The 20,282-nt window shown below is 40.9% G+C and overlaps 1 protein-coding gene across 1 annotated transcript in view; it reads left to right on the forward strand.

Annotated features, from left to right (window-relative positions):
- The window catches only part of LOC143858408 (structural maintenance of chromosomes protein 1-like), a 58,286-nt gene that overhangs the window by 30,778 nt on the left and 7,226 nt on the right, over positions 1–20,282 (forward strand). The window contains exons 11-14 of the mRNA XM_077369062.1: positions 293–382; positions 464–672; positions 1,479–1,648; positions 14,644–14,753. Of these exons, the coding sequence (XP_077225177.1) occupies positions 293–382; positions 464–672; positions 1,479–1,648; positions 14,644–14,753 (579 nt within the window). The remainder of the gene's footprint in view (positions 1–292; positions 383–463; positions 673–1,478; positions 1,649–14,643; positions 14,754–20,282) is intronic.

Here is a 20,282-nt window from a genome sequence, read left to right on the forward strand (position 1 = left end):
CCCACGCATATTGCAATTTTGTGGATACTATTACTTATTTCAAGATAAAATAAAATAAATAGATCTAGTATTGTGATTTTGGATCATCATTATTCGACTTTGCTGTATTTCATTTTTTGCCTTTTCATTTCTGTGCTTGTATATTGGTTGTGTGGGTTTCTTCTTATGGAGATATGCATGCATACACACACACATATATATTTCGTTAAACATATCATTTTCTTATGTAACATCTTCTGGCAAGAGCTGAAACTTTTGTTCTGTTAGTTTACTTGGAAGCATTCTCTTGCAGAAAAGTATTCAGGAGAAGCTTTCAAAATTGAATCAGGAAAAGATTAATGTTAAGGAAGAGATTAGTCGTCTCCAACCTGAACTTCAGAAGGTGGTTTCTTGATCCATCATGATCCAGGTAACTGTGGTTATGCATCTAATTAATTTCGATGGGTTGTTACTGTATTATCAGTTAAAGGTAATTATAACGAAGAGAGCGGAAGACATCCGGAAGCTTGAGAAGAGGATAAATGAGATTGTGGATCGAATCTACAAGGACTTCAGTGCATCTGTTGGAGTGAAAAACATCCGCGAGTATGAAGAAAATCAACTCAAGGCTGCCCAAGAGCTCTCTGAGAGGAGGCTTAGCTTGAGCAAGCAGATGGCAAAATTGAAATATCAGTACGCATTCAAACTTCATCCTTTTTTTTTTTTTCGAAAATTGACATTTATTATTCCAAAAAGTGCCAAATAAGGGACAATATGTCTCCTAACAGGCTACAACAGTAACACTCCCCACATACAGTAGAATTAGCTTACATATCCGTTATATGCTACCCATCCCCATTCCCCATTACATTACCCTATAACCTAACTTGTATCGAGTCCACCAAGAAGTGCCATATTTGTGGTCCCCACCAAGTTATGATACGAGTCCGCCATGCCACACAGACTTCTCCACCTTCTTCCAGCTGGCGATTTCGATTTTCAAAAATCCTGCTCGAGGACCTTGAGCTATTGTGCGCCCCTAACCGTGCACGTTAGCCATCTTCACCTCCCGATCTCATGGTTGCTTATCATAGTCTGTTGGTTTCTATTCTGCATGATAGCCTGTTTGATCTGTACTTCCAAGCCTTGGTTGGCAGAAGAGGCAGAAGTTGGGGCAGTTGAAGGAGCGAGTTTGGCAACTAGAAGTAGACAATAACTATTTTTTTTTTGACTTACAGCATTTTAAAATCACAATATTCGGAAGCAGGAGTGAGACCCTAGGTAGAAGAATTTTGAAGCAGTACTTTAAGCCCGTGACAGATACCAAAGGCTTCACTTCTAATTTGAAAAATTAGGTTTATCTTTTATCATCTAGTAGTACTGAAATTATAATCTAGCATTTCGGTTGATTTTGTTTGCATTAAGCACTGCATGAGCATTTTCTTATGTAGAATTTCAATTGCCTGAAGTTACATGATGAGAAACCACTTTATTGACAGGTTAGAGTACGAGCAAAAGCGTGACACGGAGACACCAATCACGAAGCTGGTTTCATCTCTCAAATTTTTAGATGATGAGTTACAAGAAGTGAAAAAGGAAGATGCTGAAGCCAAACAAGCAACCGAGATAGCTGAAAAGGAAATGGATGAGTTGAAGGCAGAAGTTGATGGTACAATTGTCAACCTCCCTACTTTCAGTTTGATCCAAGTTTGGATGTTGAATGTAATGAACAGTCCTATGATGATGTGCATATTATATTAGGCTCAGCTCACTGATCTTTTTGTATGTGGAGCTTCCTTACCTCTATTTGGAAATCAATTTATTCGAAATCCTGGTGTTTTAATTTTCTTTTCTTTTCCTAAACCCAGTTTTAATTTTATAATAATTAATATGTCATGCAACTTTATGCTCAAGACTTTTGAGTTCAATAAAATAATTTAGCCATTTGACGCTGATGTGATCCAGCCTTGCAAGTCTCTATTTTTAGGATAATTTCTATTTTTGGACTAGTTTCTATTTTTTAGATGTTTTTTTTTTAAATTTTTGGCGTTTTGCTATGCTAGATGTGGTATCCCTTACTCATGCCATCACCCACATGTGCCTACTTAAGTGGCTTTGTTTTATCCCATTGGTGGCCTTGTAGGGCTCACCAGTTAATCACCACACCTCTTATAAAATCCCCTAAAGGAGATTCTTTTTGGACGATTAACTTTTGCCCTCCATCATTGGCAGCCGCAGGCGAGCAGCCCCTCTTCTCCCTTCCTTTTCTTCTCCTCCCCTCATCCTTCGTTCTCATCAATAGCTTCTGTTTCTCTTCTTTTCTTTCTCCTTGTTCCCTTCTTTCTCATTTTACTACCCCTCCTTGCTGCCTCGTTCCCACCTAGCTATCGGTATGCACTCATTGACTGTTCTTCATTTCTCCATCTCTCGTCCAACTACGCCCCCCCCCCCCCCCCCCCCCCCCCCACACACACACACACACACACACACACACCTCTCTCTCTCTCTCTCTCTCTGCCTTCTTTCTTCAGCCTCCCATAGCCGTCGTCCACGTCATTCCCTACTAATCTATCTCCATAACAACCAGCTTTGTAGCTGTTGTTCCCACTTCCATTACTGTTGTTTTTCAGCAAGTTACAGGCTTACAACGTATCCAGTACTTATTTTACCTTCCTTTCGGTCTTTTTGCTTTCCCCATCTACCTTGTTGTCCTCACTCCAATTTTTCTCGTTTCCCCATCATTACACGAGACTCCGGTGGATGGCACAGTTCCTGGACGTATCGAGGCCTCTACTATCGTTCCAACACCTCTTTGGTTCTCTTATACTTCAGGATTTGTGGCCGTGACACACTTGATCGGGTGAGATCAATTCTACTTTCTTTTAGCTGCCTTACTGACACAACTTGCTGTCTTTTACTCCATTGATCAGCCCTCCATCTACCATACTTTTACCTTAATCAGCCTACCTTTGTTATAGTTTCTTCTAGGTCCTAGTTTGTTTGTTTTACATCATTTCACATTGGGGCCTGATTGACACATTATTGTTTCATCTCATTTATAGACTTGATTTCTTTTAGCCCAAGGGTTTAACCTTGGCCACTCTCTCAAGTCATGTTTTGATGACTACACACAGTATGATACTTTATATTATTTGTTTTACTAGTGCTTAAATTTTGTTTAAGAATCTCTTTTCAATGGTCAAATTGAAACATGGATCAAGAGGCACAAAGCATGAAGCCAAAGCATGAAGATCCATGGAGTTGAAGAAGAAGCATTAAGGATCCAAGATGGAAGGAGATTGAAGACTTGAAGATTTTCTTGAAGATTTGAAGTGTCAAGTTTAGAATGTAAAACTAGTCCCTCGATGTACTTGTGAGTAATGGCACTAGGATAGCAATAAATAAGGCCAATCAAACTTAAAAAAAGACATTGCATACAAGTCCAGAAAGTTAAAGTGGAGTTTGAACACTCGAAGACACATTCTGGACTTGGACGGTCGACCATGATCATTCACGGACGACCAAATAGTACGTGGTGCAAAATTGGAAGAAGTGCAAAAAGGCTTTCATGGACAACTGTCATTTTGTACGGATGGTCGAGTTGATCAGGTTTTTTTTTTCTGAATGGTAGAAGGAAAAACAAAAGAACTCATGCTACCTGGACCATCAATTTCTTTGATATAATTATGTGTGTGCAAATTATACTTTGGCGAATTTAGCCAGCCAGGGAAATAACTCATGCTATCCATCTTTGCCAACCCTGATTGCTAGTTGATTATTTTTATATGTTTAAAACTGTTCATTTTATGAATGTGCTTCTTTAATTGAAAATCTAGACACTTGACGCACCAAAAATTCTCTAAAGAACCCGCGAACCCTAGGCTTGCACCAAATTTTATTAGAGCCCAAGCTAGGCAAGGGCCCAGTCCCAACTGTTTCTCCTTGGGTAAATCTTTGCACCTACTCAAGGTGCATTCTATACTCCCACCTTATTCCGTTTACTGTCTCGTTTGCTTCTTAGTTTCACGTGTCACTAGATTCCTAGACCCTAGTATAAATTGTCCAAACCAAGTAAATCGCGGCAATCCAAACAGTTGCATGAACTTGATATTAGAGCCCAACACTCCGATTCCTTGTCATATCCAAAGCAAGAAGCTATCGATAGATTTCCTCTTAGAGTGTAGCTACGCATTTTCATCAGTTAGAACATTCTTAGGTTGGTGTCGAGTCTCAAGTGTCTTCTTAGGCATAGGGTTTGTCCGGGTCAGTTAGGTGCCAGTTTCATCATCTCGGGCATCGTAGTCTCTGGTTAGGGGTTTTTGGTCGGTGGGGTCAGTAAGTTTGTCCGGCATGTCGATTTAATCCGTTTAAACCATTGGTAACAGGCCATTGCCCCACATAAGAGGCTTGGTCGAGCTCAGCGCCTAGGGGCCTGGCTACAACACTCATTGGATTGGCACTCCAACATGTTGGCTGAGATCAGAACCATACTGACCCGGATCAATGAACACATAGGGCTTGTACTACCCGGACGCATTGTGATGCATAGACCTACACTCCCACCAATTCACTAGTATCATGTGAGGTCAGTAGCTTAGATTTAGGTCTTGATGACTCCTCTGAAGGCTGAGCAGATCTTGAAGATGAATTTGAGCCTTATGATGAGTCAAGGCGGTTCTACGATGGGCACTGACCCTAGTTTGAGGATAGACTCGTGAGAGCCTTAGAGAAATCATGTGATTACGGCATTGGAGTAGACATAGGGGACTTCGAGGATCACCTCGATCCTGACGAGTTTTTTGATTGGATTGATAGCGTCAATCACTTCTTTGAATGGAAAGAACTCCCAGAGGACAAAAAAGGTCAGGTTTGTGACTATGAAATGATGGGTTCTGCCCTCATTTGGTTGAACCAAACACAGTCTAGGAGACTTCAAAGAGGTAAATCCAAAATAAACAGCTAGACCAAGATGAATGACATGATGAAAAGGAAGTACCTTCCAACGGACTTTAAGACGAAATTATGCTAAAGATTTTTGGGCCTTAGACAAGGAGCAAAATCTATGAGAGAATACACAGAAGAGTTACACCTCCTGACTGACTGCCTATAACAACATAATTGAAGATGATGAGCAGACCACTGCTCAATTCATTAACGGGCTTTTGTTATCAGATCTAAGAGTCAATCTCCATACCCTGGTCACGTAGACGATGCCTTTCGATTGGTGTTGGAAGGCGATAAGCTGACTCAGTAGTGAGCCGTATACCGAATCCCACCTAGCTCATCCTATAGAGGGATTGTGGCAAGTCGATTGGTTCTTACTCTTCCACCTAAGAGTACAACCACGAGACCACCTATTGGCAAGTTGAGTGCAGGCCCTATACTATTAGGACCCAAACCTCAAACTACCATGTTCAATGTTTCAAATGTGGTGAATCGGTTCACAGATCATTGAATTGTCCACGTCGAACGTTCAATCTTCAGAACACCTTATCAGACCAAGTTGATGAGGATGAGAATAGGTCTTAATTAGAAACCCCTTGATCGGGGTGCTCAGGTGCCCATCATGAAGATGGAGATGACCTAACTCTCATGGACGAGCACGATGAAACTACCCTTAATTGGGATCATGACCTGGTTGTATATGTTATTCATCGGGTCATGATATCTTCTACATCCCTTATGGTGCCGGAGTCATGTTGATGATTGTGAATTAATATCTTCTACACTGTGCATACATCAGGGTGAAAATTTTGCATCATCATCATTGAGAATGGAAGTACAAAGAATCTTATCTCCCAGTTGATTGTCGATCGGTTGTAATATGTTGTGCAAATGTCTTGTATCCGGCATTATATAGGGCTCTGGTGGACTAATTTGCGCGACGTACACCCGGGTGAATTTCCTTATGTAGTGGCATTGTTATATAAGCCACATGTTAGGGTTATGGGTAGCTAGGTTTTCCTTGTGTTCTCTTGGCCAAGAAGAAGTGTCTGTAACGCTAAAATTGAAATAGTGAAAACTCTTCTCCTGTGGACGTAGGCACACTGTCGAACCACACAAATCTTATGTTTTCTTGTGTGATTTTGTTTCTTTGCATCATTGCATTTTTTTGTTGCACATCGTATTTGACCCTTGTTGAGAAGGTATTCTTGTTTTTTTTTACAAAATGGTATTATCGTCAGGCTTTGGGCGATTGCAGCGATGCCAAGCGCCAAATTCAAGGTGAAGAAATTCAATGGGGCAGGCAACTTCAGCCCTTGACAGACAGGAGTAAGAGATCTCTATGTTCAACAAGGTTTGGTGAAGACATAGTTTTAAATTTCGGCTGAAATATTTAGGTGTTAGTCTGGACCGACACCGAAAATACATGCAATCAGAAGTGTACAAGATTTCGTAGAAATTATGGAATTTTGCCGGAGTTTCACCAAAATTTCTATTTTTTATACCTTTTTTACAATATTTCCACTGAATTTTTACAAAATTCTACATAAAATTTTCAAAATTCTATCGAAACTTTAGAAATTTCGGTAGAAAAAAATTAAAAGCCAAAATTTTATAGAATTTGTTAGGCAAAGACAAGAAATCGTAAAAGATGGGTGATGACGATTGTGAAAAGTTGGATGTGAAGGCGGTTACACTTATCCGTCTGTGTTTGGCAGATGAGGTCGTTTCCAATGTAATCGGTGAAGAGACTACAACCGGGTTTGGCGCAAACTCTAGTCTCAACAGGAAAAAATAGCTAACCAACAAGTTGTTTTTCAAGAAGCAACTATATGCTCTTTAGAATGAAGAAAACTCAAGCATGCTGGGACATCTCAATACTTTGAAGTTTTAACATGATGGTCTCAGAACTGTTAAACATTGGAGGCAAGTTGAAAGAGGAGGTTAAAGTACTACTTCTCTTGGCGTCTCTCCCAGGATCCTATGACCACTTAGTCATGACTCATGTCCCTTCTCTTTAAGAAAGATACCTTGGTCACAATAGAGGTAAAATCAACCCTTCTCAGGTAAAAAGATAATGAAAGCCATCGGGGAAGAATCCAAGATAGATGTGCTTGTGGTGTGTCAACATGTTGGGCGTGATCGTTCTCATAGTAGAAAGCCAAAAGGGAGTTAAATCTTGATCTAAATCAAGATGAGGAAGCACAATTGAATGCTATTGGTTCCATAAAAAGGGGCGCATAAAAAGAGAGTGCAGGAAGCGTCAACAAGATTTGGAATAGAAGAAACAAAACACTTCAAATCATGTCAGTGTTGCAGTGGAAAATTTTGGCGAAGTTGAAGTAGATGTTTTCTCATTTTCTTCAGATAAGGGCTATTTTCGAAATGCACGAATTCTTGATTCGGGATGGTCCTATCATATGTGCCCGAACTAGGACTAATTTGATACTTACCAATCAATACTAGGGAGGAGTGATTTTCATGGGGAAACGATGGTATCTGCCAAGCTATTAGGATGCACAAAGTGAAAAAAATCAAGATGCATGACAAAATTGTGCATATTTTAACTAAGGTAAAGTATGTTCCGGATTTTAATTTCTCTTGGGGCATTGGATACTAGTGGCGGTCATAACAACACAGTAGGAGTTATGAAAATTGTCAAGGAAGCACTAGTCGTGATGAAGGGGCATAAATTTGGAAACTTGGACAAGCCACTAGTGAACACTGTGACAGTTGGAGCCGCATCAATTGAAACCAGCAAGGATGATTCAATTATACTCCGTTTTGTTGTGGGGTACCCGGGTTATTTAAGTGACGCTTGATTCCCTGATCTCTGCAGAAGGATGCTTCAAACTCAATCCGTGTATTATTGGGTCTCGTCACATGGCATAATCTAGATGGATGTGCGGCCACACAAGGTTAGACCGAATTAAAAATGAAGACATCCGTAAAAAGGTGGGGGTGGCAGCAATTGAGGAGAAGATGAGAGAGCACCGCTTAAGATGGTTTGGCCATATCCCACGTAGGCCTTTGGATGCTCCAGTGAGAAGAAGTGATTCGTCCCAAGTTGATGGAGTAAAAAGTGGTAGGGGCAGACCGAAAACAACTTGGGTAGAAACAACGATGAAAGACTTGAGGGCTAGGAACATAAACATGACCTTGGATAGGATAGAATGGAAGAAAATGATCCATGTAGACGAACCCAACTAGTGTCAGGATTAGACTTAGTCAATTTGAGCTGGGTAGATCTTTTCACCTTCTTCATGAAGATTTTCTAAAGGATTCATTAGCCGACCTCAACTAGTTTGGGACAAGGGCTTAGTTGAGTTCGTTGAGTTGAGTCACATGGCATAATCTAGAGTTAGACTAGATGGTGTTAAAACGACGTTCCTTCATGGCGACATGGAGGAACATATTTACACGGAGCAACTTGAAGGATTTATTGAAAAAGGCAAAGAGAATTATGTGTGTCGACTGAAGTGGTCTTTCTATGGGTTGAAGTAGTCACCTAGGAAGTATTTGCGGTTTGATTCATTCATGATGCGAAATGGGTACACACGTAGTATCTTTGATTGTTGTATTTATTATCGTGCTATTGATGATGATTGATACATATATTTGCTCCTATATGTTGATTGTATGCTAGTTGCTACTAACACCAGGCTGGAAGTCGATAGGCTAAAATGTATGTAAAGCCAGGAATTCGACATGAAGGATGGCGCATGGAGCGTGGAGTGGCAACACCAAGATGGAGATCAACACAAGCAGCAACTAAAATAATCTCGTGGGGGTTTGAAAACCCATGCCACGGTTTGGAGAAAAACTCCAACATAACACGTGAAAGAGCCAATGCTCTCTTCACAAGAGATGTTCCAAAAATATACTTTATTCAATTCTCCTCTTTCTTTTCTCATGCCATTACTTTATATAGATAGCCAAAATCCAAAAATAGCAACCCTAAATACTTGCCTAACAATTATTCTCCATCTTCTATCTAAAGCAACATAAATAAAAGCAAGAAATATGACTAAGGTAATCCTAAAATAGTAATCTCGTAATCTACTTATACCATATCCGTAAAATGCCTATCAAAAACTTTTCTAAAAACACCAAAATCATGTCAAAAGAACAATATGTGATGCCCTAAAAAAATACTACAAATAAAATAACGAAAATAGAAAATAAAAATAAAAGATTTGATCCAAGCCGCACGTTCTGCATCATTCACCCCCGCTTGAAGAAAACTCGACCTCGAGTTTAGGCCATCGTCCTCAAAATCTGATTTTCGGCGTTGCACCAACCTTCCATTCTTCGTTTCTTTTTTCATCTTTTCTTGATACCTTATATGAAGCTTTTTTTTTCTTTTTTTGATAATGATCCCTTACATGATGCATAGCCATGAAAAGGGCTCTCGAAGGCACTCTCAGATCCATGGCCGTCTTCTCATGGATGCGAGCTTCGAGTAGTGCTAACTGTGTGTGAAAGTCTTCACTTGTTGTTGGAGTTCTTCGTTCTTCGCGGCTAGATCAGGCTGGCCGACGTTAGGTGCAACGACTTCTTCATTCCGTCGGCATTCGTCGGAGATCCCTTGTGCTCTGATACCAACTGACGCAGGGAGCGTGGAGCGGCAACACCAAGATGAAGATCAACACAAGCAGCAACTAAAATAATCTCGTGGGGGTTTGAAAACCCATGCCACGGTTTGGAGAAAAACTCCAACATAGCACGTGAAAGGAGCGAAGCTATTTCATCCACGTGAAAGAGCCAATGCTCTCTTCACAAGAGATGTCCCAAAAATAAACTTTATTCAATTCTCCTCTTTCTTTTCTCATGCCATTACATTATATAGATAGCCAAAATCCAAAAATAGCAACCATAAATACTTTCTGAACAATTATTCTCCATCTTTTATCTAAAGCAACATAAATAAAAGCAAGAAATATGACTAAGATGATCCCGTAATCTACCTATACCATATCCGTAAAATGCCTATCAAAAACTTTTCTAAAAACACCAAAATCATGGCAAAAGAGCAAGATGTGATGCCCTAAAAAAATACTACAAATAAAATAAAGAAAATAGAAAATAGAAAATAAAAGATTTGATCCACGCCGCACGTTCTGCATCAAAGGATCTGGGCACTGCTAGGAAGATCCTTCGGATAAAAATTAGACGGGACCAAAAAGTGAATACTTTGGCTTTTGCGGGGCCAGGCACATTGAACATGTGCTACAAAGGTTCAATATGGAGAATGCAAAACCAGTTAGCACTCCTTTGGCGGTCCACTTGAAGGTGGGTAAGCACCGGTGCCCATCTTTTTTTGAGATGGGTAGACATTCTAACTTCCCTTATGCGGGTGCCATTGGTTGTCTAATGTATGCATTAGTCTGTAGTCTGTACGAGGCTAGATATGACTCATGCTGTGAGCGTGGTAAGTTGATGCATGGCGAATCTAGGAAAAGAGCGTTGGAAGGTAGTGAGGTGGATTCTCAGATACTTATGAGATACTTATGGGGCACTGCAGATTTTGGCTTGGTGTATGGCATGGGCAAAATTGAAGATGTGTTGACAGTATGTAGTTTCAGACTATGCAAGAGAATTGGATGAGACGAGGTCCACTACTGGCTATGTGTTCACATTAGCAAGTGGGCCTATTTCTTGGAAGGCTTCTCTTCAGTCGACAATCAGTTTGTCTGCGATAGAGGTTGAGTACATGGCAGCAGGTGAGGCTGCAAAGGAAGCCTATTTGGCTAGCTGGATTGGTCCGTCATGTGGCTGAAGCATGGAGAAGTCTTGTTACACTGTGACAGTCAAAGTGCCATACGCTTTGTAAAGAATAAGTATATAATGCCATGACAAAACATATATAGATGTGAGACATCATATGATACGAGAATGGGTGCTAGATGGAAGCATGAACTTGAATAAAATACGTACAAATGACAATGCAGTGGATACGCTGACAAAGTCAGTTGCAACAACCAAGTTCAAGCATTGCTTGGACTTGGCCAATATCAACAATTGATGATTAGAGAGGTATCCCATGGAGTGGTTGGGCACCTCAACTACACGAGGTGTGAAGATGTCTTGTATGATCTTCGTGTGGTTGCATAATTCAAGCCAAGTTGGAGATTGTTATGCAGATGTCTTGTATTCTGACATCATACAGGACCCTGAATGACTAATATGCGCGACACGCACACGGGTAAATTTCTTGATGTAGTGTGGCATTGATATATAAGCCACATGTTTAGGTTACAGGTAGCTACGTTTTTTTGTGTTCTCTTGGCCAAGAAGAGTTAATAACCTTCAAATTGAAATAGTGAAAACTCTTCTCCCGTGGACTTGGGCATACTGTTGAACCACGTAAATTTTGTGTTTTCTTGTGATTGTTTTTCTTTGCATCTTTTCATGACGTTTTGCTGCACATTATGTTTGATCACCTTGTTGAGAAGATATTTCTTGTTCTACAAAATTGAAGATTGAAAAGTTAAATCGACTATATAACAATGCATGGTTTATAGGTGTAGCCTAAGTGCATTGAAATTGAAGACTGAAAAGTTAAATTGACTGAAAAGTTAAATGTTTGATCTTCTTGTTGAGAGGCATCCCATGATTTAAGAGTGTAGCCGAAGTACTCGTCAGTCTGTTACGACATGATGTCTTGTGAACTTTTTTCCATCGAAAATGTTACAAAGATGCAATTTGATGCGAAGTCGCTCTACTAAAGGTGTCATATTTTGTTAGGCTGTCACTGACAGTATGACTGAAAGACCACAAATGATGGGGAGAAGAATACATACTCCTTCGTGAAAGATTGAAAATGAATAAATCTAAATCTTGTAAGGGTGGCCCTAAGCCATCAAGGGATGTGCTAGTAGCCCGTGTGACAATGAAAGAGGGCGCTGCACCAAAAGGAAAGGAATTAGAACTATTCCTGAATCGATCGAAGTTCAAGGGCATATGCTAAGAAACTAATACCATCCTAGTCCTCGTTAGTAAAGAAGAGACAGAGAGGGCCCCTACCCCTCCCCAGTACAGTCTGTTGTGCCGATGTCTTGTATTCTAGCATTATACAGGACCTTGGCGAACTAAGGTGCGTGACGCACACGCGGGTCGAGGCCCACTTACCCATTGTTATGACCTTTACCCATTTACTTATAACTTATTGGCTCAACACCGGGGCCCACCACTTAAGTACTAAACACCCCAAGAAAGACACTATTTTGAAATCGTGGACCCATGGCTTTAAGTTATCTCTCTTCTCTTCGCTCTTTCGCCCATCTCACCATTCGACCTTCTCATCTTGGTCAACTTCCTCCCCATTTTCACCCTCTCTCTCTCTCTCTCTCTCTCTCTCTCCCTCTCTCTCTGTCTCTCTCAAACAAAAAAACATAAATCAACCTCCCTTCCCTTCCTCCATCTCACCCTCCACCATCTTTCTCCCTTGAACGCCTAGACGATTAATTGGGAATCTTGAGAATCTTTTTGAACGTCCGTCTTTGCATAGCGATTTGAAAGGGATTATATCCCTCTCCTCATAGTGCCTTAAAAAACACTATGATTTTCGAGAAAGATTCTCTTCCGGGTTTGATGGGATTAAAAAACGATGCTTCCTTGGCTGTGTAGGACATGGACTGCATTGTATCATTCCTATGAGTGATCCCTCATCTAGCCTCTTGGACCGGAAGAAGTGCTATATGAGGATATAAAAGATCAAATGTAGCACCTCCTCTCCTCTATTACTACTTCTCCCCTTATCTTCCTTCTTACATCTTTCATTTGTTCCCTTTCTTCCTTTTTTATTTTTTCGCTCATTTTCTCTCCTTTCCACTCCACCCCTCGCTTTATTAATTCTCCCCTTGATCGTTCGTCATCCCCCCACCTTCCTTTTCTTCTCCACTTTAGCTATTTCTCTTTCTTCTCTTGGAGTTACCTATGCCTGGACGACCAAGGTCGATGCCCTGCGCACTACCTAGGTGCATATTTCACCTACTTTGTTCCTCGCTCACACCCTACCCTATTTTACCCTTTTGCGTCCCTTTCATTACCTTACAAGCCTTTGTTTTCCTTGACCAACTGTCCCCCTTGTTACCTCCTTAAACCTACATTCCATACATAACCCTCACTCCTTTTCCAGTATCCTTTTTAGATTTCTTGGGCTATGTTGCATCAGTACGGGTACGATTGTCAGAATCCGACAAGGGTATCGAGTGTCGGAATCCGACAAGGGTATCGAGTGTCCGACTTGGCAAACTTCAAAAAGAAAGATTCTTGGGTTCGCCTAAATATTTTAATCAATTCTCAAATTTAATTATAATCAATAATATATTAGAATTATAATAGGATAAGAAAAATATAATGTTTTTTTTCCTTAAAGAAAAACTTAATATTATAATGGATAAAACTAACATGTGGTAATTGTAAAGTTGTGGTTGTAGTATTAAGAAAGAACAAATAAAGAGACCTAGAAAAGTCGTCGTGAATCTTAGTATTGCAATCCGAGACATGTCCGACACGGGTACTTTGCCCATTCAGAAGAATCCTTGTACCATAGCTTTTGAATCATAGTAGTTTTTTTTTGTCATATAGATCTGATTTGTTTGATACACCTGTTTAAGCTTTCGATACTTGATTATTTTTTTTATTAGTGAGCTGATTTCCTTGATTTGATATCGATTGTTTGGAATTCACTTGGCCGATTGATTCTTTAATGATGGAATTTTAAAAGACCCTGAATCTCATAGAAATTTTTTTATTTACTATAATGTGCTGTTATTTAGTTTTTGGCAATGCATGCTGCTATTAAATTGAACCAAACACCATTTCTATGCTCAGAAGTTCCCATAATTTAATCCTGGAATCTTAGGCCCTGTTTGTTTTAGATTATGACAACCGATTGTGGAGCCCCCAACCGATTATTGGACCAAAAATTGCACTAAATTTGAGTCCAATAATCGGTTGGGGACTCCACAATCGGTTGTCATAATCTAAAACAAACGGGCCCTTAGTTTTGCACATATACTCCAATCTGTCAGATGAACAGAGAATTACAAGCATATCTTCACGTGATGATGGCGAACCTTGATCATATAAAGATGGTTCCAGTTTCTTGACGAAACATAGTTAGGCCCTGTTTGTTTAAGATTATGACAACCGAGTATGAGTGCCAAACCGATTATTGGACTCAAATTATGTTAAAATTTGAGTCCAATAATTGGTTTGGCACTCACAATTGGTTGTCATAATCTTAAACAAACAGGGCCAATAATTGGTTTGGCATTACTAATCTTTTTTGAATGCCAGAAGTTTCAGGCATGGAAAGGAATCATGAGTTATCACTAGTAGAGTCCACTTGGGCTAAGTTCCTTTTCTTTTTCATGTTATTTCCCTGTTAGTTTGGATCCCATTGTTTAGCTGTTTATTAGAATCCTATTTGTTAGTAGTGCTCTGCATGATAAACTAACTAAACCTTGATCATGTAAGGATGATCCAAGCTGAGTGCCTGGATTGTTTTCAATGCCGGGTCCTGTCAGGCATGTGATGGTTTGTGTGTCAAGCTATAACTAGTAGAGTTCTTCTTGGGGTGAGCGGGCTTTTCTTTTTCAGTTATTACCCTGCAAACCCATAAATTGATGGTCTTCATTAGCATCATTCTATTGTAATTTTCATGGGAGGGTGAATGATTTATCGCTTCTTGATTTCATTTCTTTCCTATAGGGTGGAAGTCCAAATCGGATGAGTGTGAAAAAGACATCGAGGAATTAAAGAAGCAAAGTGCCATTGTCACAGGAAAAATAGGGAAACTGAAGCGTCAGATAAATTCCAAGGTAGGATATCTACAAGCTATGTTCTATTACATCAAAAAATTCCATGTCATCCCCCCTGTTTGGATTGCAGGAATTTTCCTGAAAAGTTTGGAAAGGAAAAATATTTCTAAATTTTGCTAGTTTTTTTTTTTTACATAAAAAAGACCCAACCAACCCTATACAATTTTTACTTACATCGACCCTCAATTTATGATAATGTCCTACTAATTTAACCATAATCATATCATTTCCCTATATATCTTGGAAAGAAATTTTTTTCTAAGAAAACTTTTACAGTCAGAAATGTTTTTCGTGCAATCCAAACAGGGCCTTAGTTGCTGCAATGTTGTTTTGCTACTACTACCACTGTTGCAGAAACTAGATTTTTTTTGAAAGGTAACAAAATTTTATTGAATAAACATTATCATTACAGAGAGGGGACAAGTGGTCCCCGAATGATAAAAACAAAAACAAGCATCCCATCTAATAGAATGATCAGCTACCTCAATTATATCATGACTGAAAACCGTCTCAAGAACGGGTTGTAGTAGCTATGCATGTGGTCGATCTTTCTACGTCCTATTTCGCCAGCTCATCAGCTCTATAATTGGCCGAACGCCTCTGATGCGTAATTTGAGGCTTTAATGCCCTGACCAAGTCCCGGATCGCATCAAGGGTATTGTGGATTTGCCAAGGTCCACAACAACGACCAACTGACCAAGTGCCCAAGCTATCGTATTGGCAGAATCGCCTTCTACAATCAATGGTCCAAGGTTATTTACCTCGTACCATTTCAGTCCGAATAATAATGCCGTAGCCTCTGCCTTGTTCTCATCACATATCCCAACTGGTCCCGACGGTGTTACCTTCCTTTTCCCGAATGATTCCACCGATTCCTGCTCTGCCCGGATTGCCAAAAGAGCTTCCATCAAAATTCAACTTGAACCAACCCACAGGCAGTGGATTCCATCTTGGTGCGACGATACGAACATCCCTTCTTTCCGTAATGACAGCGTTCCAGTTTCGAAGGATCACTCCCACTGGATACGGTATTCCCCTTTTGGACCGAGCCCACGATATAATTGACAATTTGATGTCCAATACAATATTCTGCCAAGTCCGAGCTTTGTGGAAGATTCCGCAGTTTTGTTCCTTCCAGATATGCCATAGAATCGCGAAAGATGTTTATGTCCACAATGTTTGACCAAGGCATCCAGAGAACGCTCCACTCCAGTTAAATCACATTTTGTGTATTTGACTGTGCCCATGACATGCCAAAAGACCTGAAAATCGACATCCACATCTGAAATGCAAAAGGGCAATCACCAAAGAGATAGTCCAATGTTTCCCCATTATTACAGCACATAACACACTAGTTAGCCATTTGGAATCCCCTCCGCATGAGTCTGTCATTGGTATTGATACATTGATGTGCGACCATCCATGCAAAGGCGGCTATGCGCGTTGGAACTATATGGTGCCAAACACGCGCCTTTTTGGATTTTGAGCCAAAGCCGACGTTCATTTTATGGAAGAACGATCGAACCGTAAAAGCTTCCTGAGAATCGGGACACCATATCCACCCATCTTCAACGTTAGAGGATAGATAATGTTCCGATAAGAATTGAATGAGAATGCCGAAGCTTACGATTTCCTCTTCTTTCAAGTTGCGACGCAATCTAATATCCCAAAAGATATTGTCGTGGTTCTCGCGTCTCATTACATAATCCGAAATTCTATCTTCCAGATTAGAAGCGATGCGAAACAATTTCGGGAACCTTTCCTTTAGGATGCAGCTGCCAAGCCATAGAGCCGACCAAAATTGAACCGATTTCCACGCTCCCGAACCTTTTCCGGATGATGGGTTGTATCATTCCCATTCTCCCCAACCACATCCGTATTTATCGCGAATGATTTGATACCATAACACATCCTTCTCCGTGCCAAACCTCCATAACCATTTGCCCAATAGAGCTCTATTACGAATTCGAATTTTGCTATGCTCTCTTCCCTCCCATAAAAAATCTTGTTGAATCTTTTCAATCCGTGATGCGACTTTAGCCGGAATTTTAAAGAGGGACATGAAGTAGACCGACATGTTAGAGAGTACAGCTTTGATTAAGGGTTATGTGTCCGCCGAGTGATAAATATTGTTTCTTCCATGTTGCTAATTTATGTTCAATTCTTTCAATAATCGGGTCCCAAAGAGAGGCCTTGGGGATACCATATCCGAGAGGTAATCCAAGATACTTGATCGGCAAATCCGCATCCAAACACCCGGGAATATTAGCATGATCTATCATAGCATCGTGATCAAGATTTTTTCTAGCAATAACACTTTTAGTGAAGTTGATTTTTAACCATGATACGATTTCAATCCACCAAAATATCCTCTTTATATTTTATCCGATCTGCGCCATCTTTGATTAAGAGAATAGTGTCATCGGCGAACTGGAGACGAGATACCATGATGGAATTCCGACCAAGGAAGTAGGATTCTTCCCTTGGAGTGGGGAACCTCGATTCCCCGGGTTCTCGAATCCGAAATGGGATTCTTCTCGAATCCCCAAAAACTGGGAATCCCGGTTCGGATTCGCCGGAAACCTGATTCCCACTTTTGGGAATCGTGGTTTATGATTCTCCGTAAATGCGATTCCCACTTTTGGGAATTGCGGTTTAATGTTATGTGGAACGCGATTTTGCGGCGATTGGAGATTCCTTGGCGATTTCTAACTCCCAACGATTCCCGGCGATTCCCCGGCGACTCCCCGACGACTCTCCGGCGACTTCACGATTCCCGCTTCCGACCATTCCGGGAGCCTTCGATTCCCGCTTTCGATTCCCGATTCGATTCCCGCTTTCGACTCCCACTCTGGCAAACTTGATTCCGACTATATTTAAGTCTAGTTATATATCCTTTACCCTCTGCTCTGCTTAATAATAAGGCTTAAGGCCTCGACCACCATAATAAAAAGATAAGGCGATAGAGGGTGGTTCCCCTATCTTAGACCCTGAGTACTCCCAAATTATCCTGTCGGAGATCTGTTGACAAGAACAGAGAAAGAAGCAGATTGTAGTGATGCTCTGATCCATCCCCTCCATCTCTTTTCGAATCCTATACTTTCTAGAGTGAAATCAAGGAATTTCTAGTCCACATGATCGTATGTTTTCTCGAATTTCACCCGGACAACAATTCCGCTTCCGCCTTCTCTTTTTGTGGTATCAAGCACTTCATTGGCTATAAGGTTTCTGTCCCAAATCTGACGCTTATCAATGAAAGCACCTTAATATTTGGAAATAATTTCATCCATGACAACAGATAGTCTTCTCGCCAGAACCTTAGCCACTAGTTTATACATGCTGTGGACAAGGCTGATTGGTCAGAAATCTTTTAGTTCTACGGCCCCTTCCTTCTTTTGTATGAGAGTAATGAATGTCAAGTTCCCGCCTTTATTAAAGTAATCCCTCGACTGGAATTCATTCATAAACTCCAAAACATTTCCCTTGATAGTTTCCCAATACCAGAGGTAGAAAGCTATAGAAATGCCACCGGGCTCAGGTGCCTTGTCTTTCTTCAGTGTTTGAGCGCTTCCTCAATTTCCTCCAGAGAGAATTCCCTCTCAAGTCAGCGACTTCTGTCCCTCGAAATTGATTTAATGTTTAAACCTTGGATTTTTGGTCGCCACGCATGTCCTTGAGTGTAAAGCTTCTTATAATATTCCACAATAATATCCTGAATGCGTTCCGGCTCTTCATCAAACCCCCCCCTCAGTCATGAGACTGTTGATATTATTAATCTGGAGACGCGCGTTGGCCATTTTGTGATTTTTTTTTGTGTTGCAATCCCCCTCCTTAAGCCAAATAGCTCGAGATTGAGTCGCCAACTTATCTCCTCTCTACGTTTAATTTCTTCACATTCGACTTTCAGAGCGGCACGTTCTCGACGAGCCACCGCACCCAAAGGATTATTTTCTTCCTCAGCTCCAATTCGAGAAGTTTGGACAGTATTTCAACTTTTTGATTCTCCTTAGCAATAGTTTCAGCTTTCTCCCATTCTCGTATTTGAGTCTTGAGGAACTTGAGTTTCTGACAGAGGACAAATCCCTTCCATCCAAACGAGTTGCGTCTCCATCCACCAGCCTATAATCGTATCATCGAACCCCGAGGATTCACTCCAAGACATATCCATTTTGAAGGGCCTTGGTCCTCTAGAGAAATTGAATAATTCGAGCAATAAGGGGTTATGGTCAAATATAGGACGGGGTAGGGCACGTTGGCAAATCTTTGGAAACATCTTGTCCCACTTTTTAGAAATCAAAATTCTATCCAACTTGCTAAATGTAAGACAATCTTGATTATTAGTCCATGTAAATCTGGTCCCCTCCAGGCAAGTCAATTAATTCGCAGTCAAGGATAAAATTCGATAATTTCCGCATGCTTGTTGTAATACTTCCCATCTGATTTTTCTTTTCCGGGAATCTAATGGTATTGAAATCCCCTCCCGCAATCCACGGCCCCGAATACTGTCAGCGTATATTCATCAACTTTGGCCACAGTGTTCTCCTTTCCCTAGCACGTGGTGGACCATAAACCGCCGTTAGGAGACATTGCAAATTGAAGAGTCTGTGCTTAAGGCGGACGGATACCGTGTGCATACCGATCTGATGATCCTCCGTTACCTGTAAACTTTCCTTCCAAATGACGATGATTCCGCCAGCCATACCTCTTGCATATTATTTCTTCCCCAACAATCATCGATCAATAGATCCGATCCCCCCCCAAGCAACACACACACACACACACACACACCACGACCACATCTTAGATTCAATTATGACCAGTACATCTGCTCTTCGAATACGACAGATATCCTTGATTGCTAGCCGCTTCCTTTCCGAACCCAAACCCCTAATCTTCCAGAAGATTATCGTCATTGATAGCAATATTTTAGAAAGCCCCCTTAACTGCTTAAGCTCCCTCGACCCCCTTCCCTTGCCTCTTTGAGTAGACGCATTTCCCCCGTTTATATTCACGATTTCTGTGATCATCTGATGAGTCCCGACTATATCTTCTTGAAATTGAATACCCAAGTCCCATCCCATTCTTACCATTGCTGCAACCTCCTCCTTCAAGTTGCACTTATCAGGGTTCTCCACTCCATCAACACATCTTAAACAAGACATGCTATTATGTTGTAGATCTTGTTCCAACGTATCCTCCGTTAGTTCAGAGTCCTTCTTTATAGACTCCTCACTGAGATTTTCGCCAACATTGTTACCATTAGTTCTGCCTCGAAAACCCGGGTCCGCACTTGAATTTTGCATGTTTGATGCGTCCATCGTTTCATTAGCCTCCTGTGTTTCGACCCCCTTGTCCGCTTCTTCCTTCACGCCGCTATCAGAGGTTTGACCCAATGTTCTCCACTTGAGTGCTAGATATTCTTGAATAACTTCCTCCCTTTCATATTTTTGATCGCCCCTTACCGCCCTCTTCCCCCTCTTGTAGAAGGACCGGTGAGGAATGACCTCAGCAATAACCTTTTGCACCATT

Source organism: Tasmannia lanceolata, unplaced genomic scaffold, assembly GCF_043159265.1.
Source record: "Tasmannia lanceolata isolate RefF3 unplaced genomic scaffold, GAP_Taslan_0.1 ptg000026l, whole genome shotgun sequence".
Taxonomy (NCBI): Eukaryota; Viridiplantae; Streptophyta; class Magnoliopsida; order Canellales; family Winteraceae; genus Tasmannia; species Tasmannia lanceolata.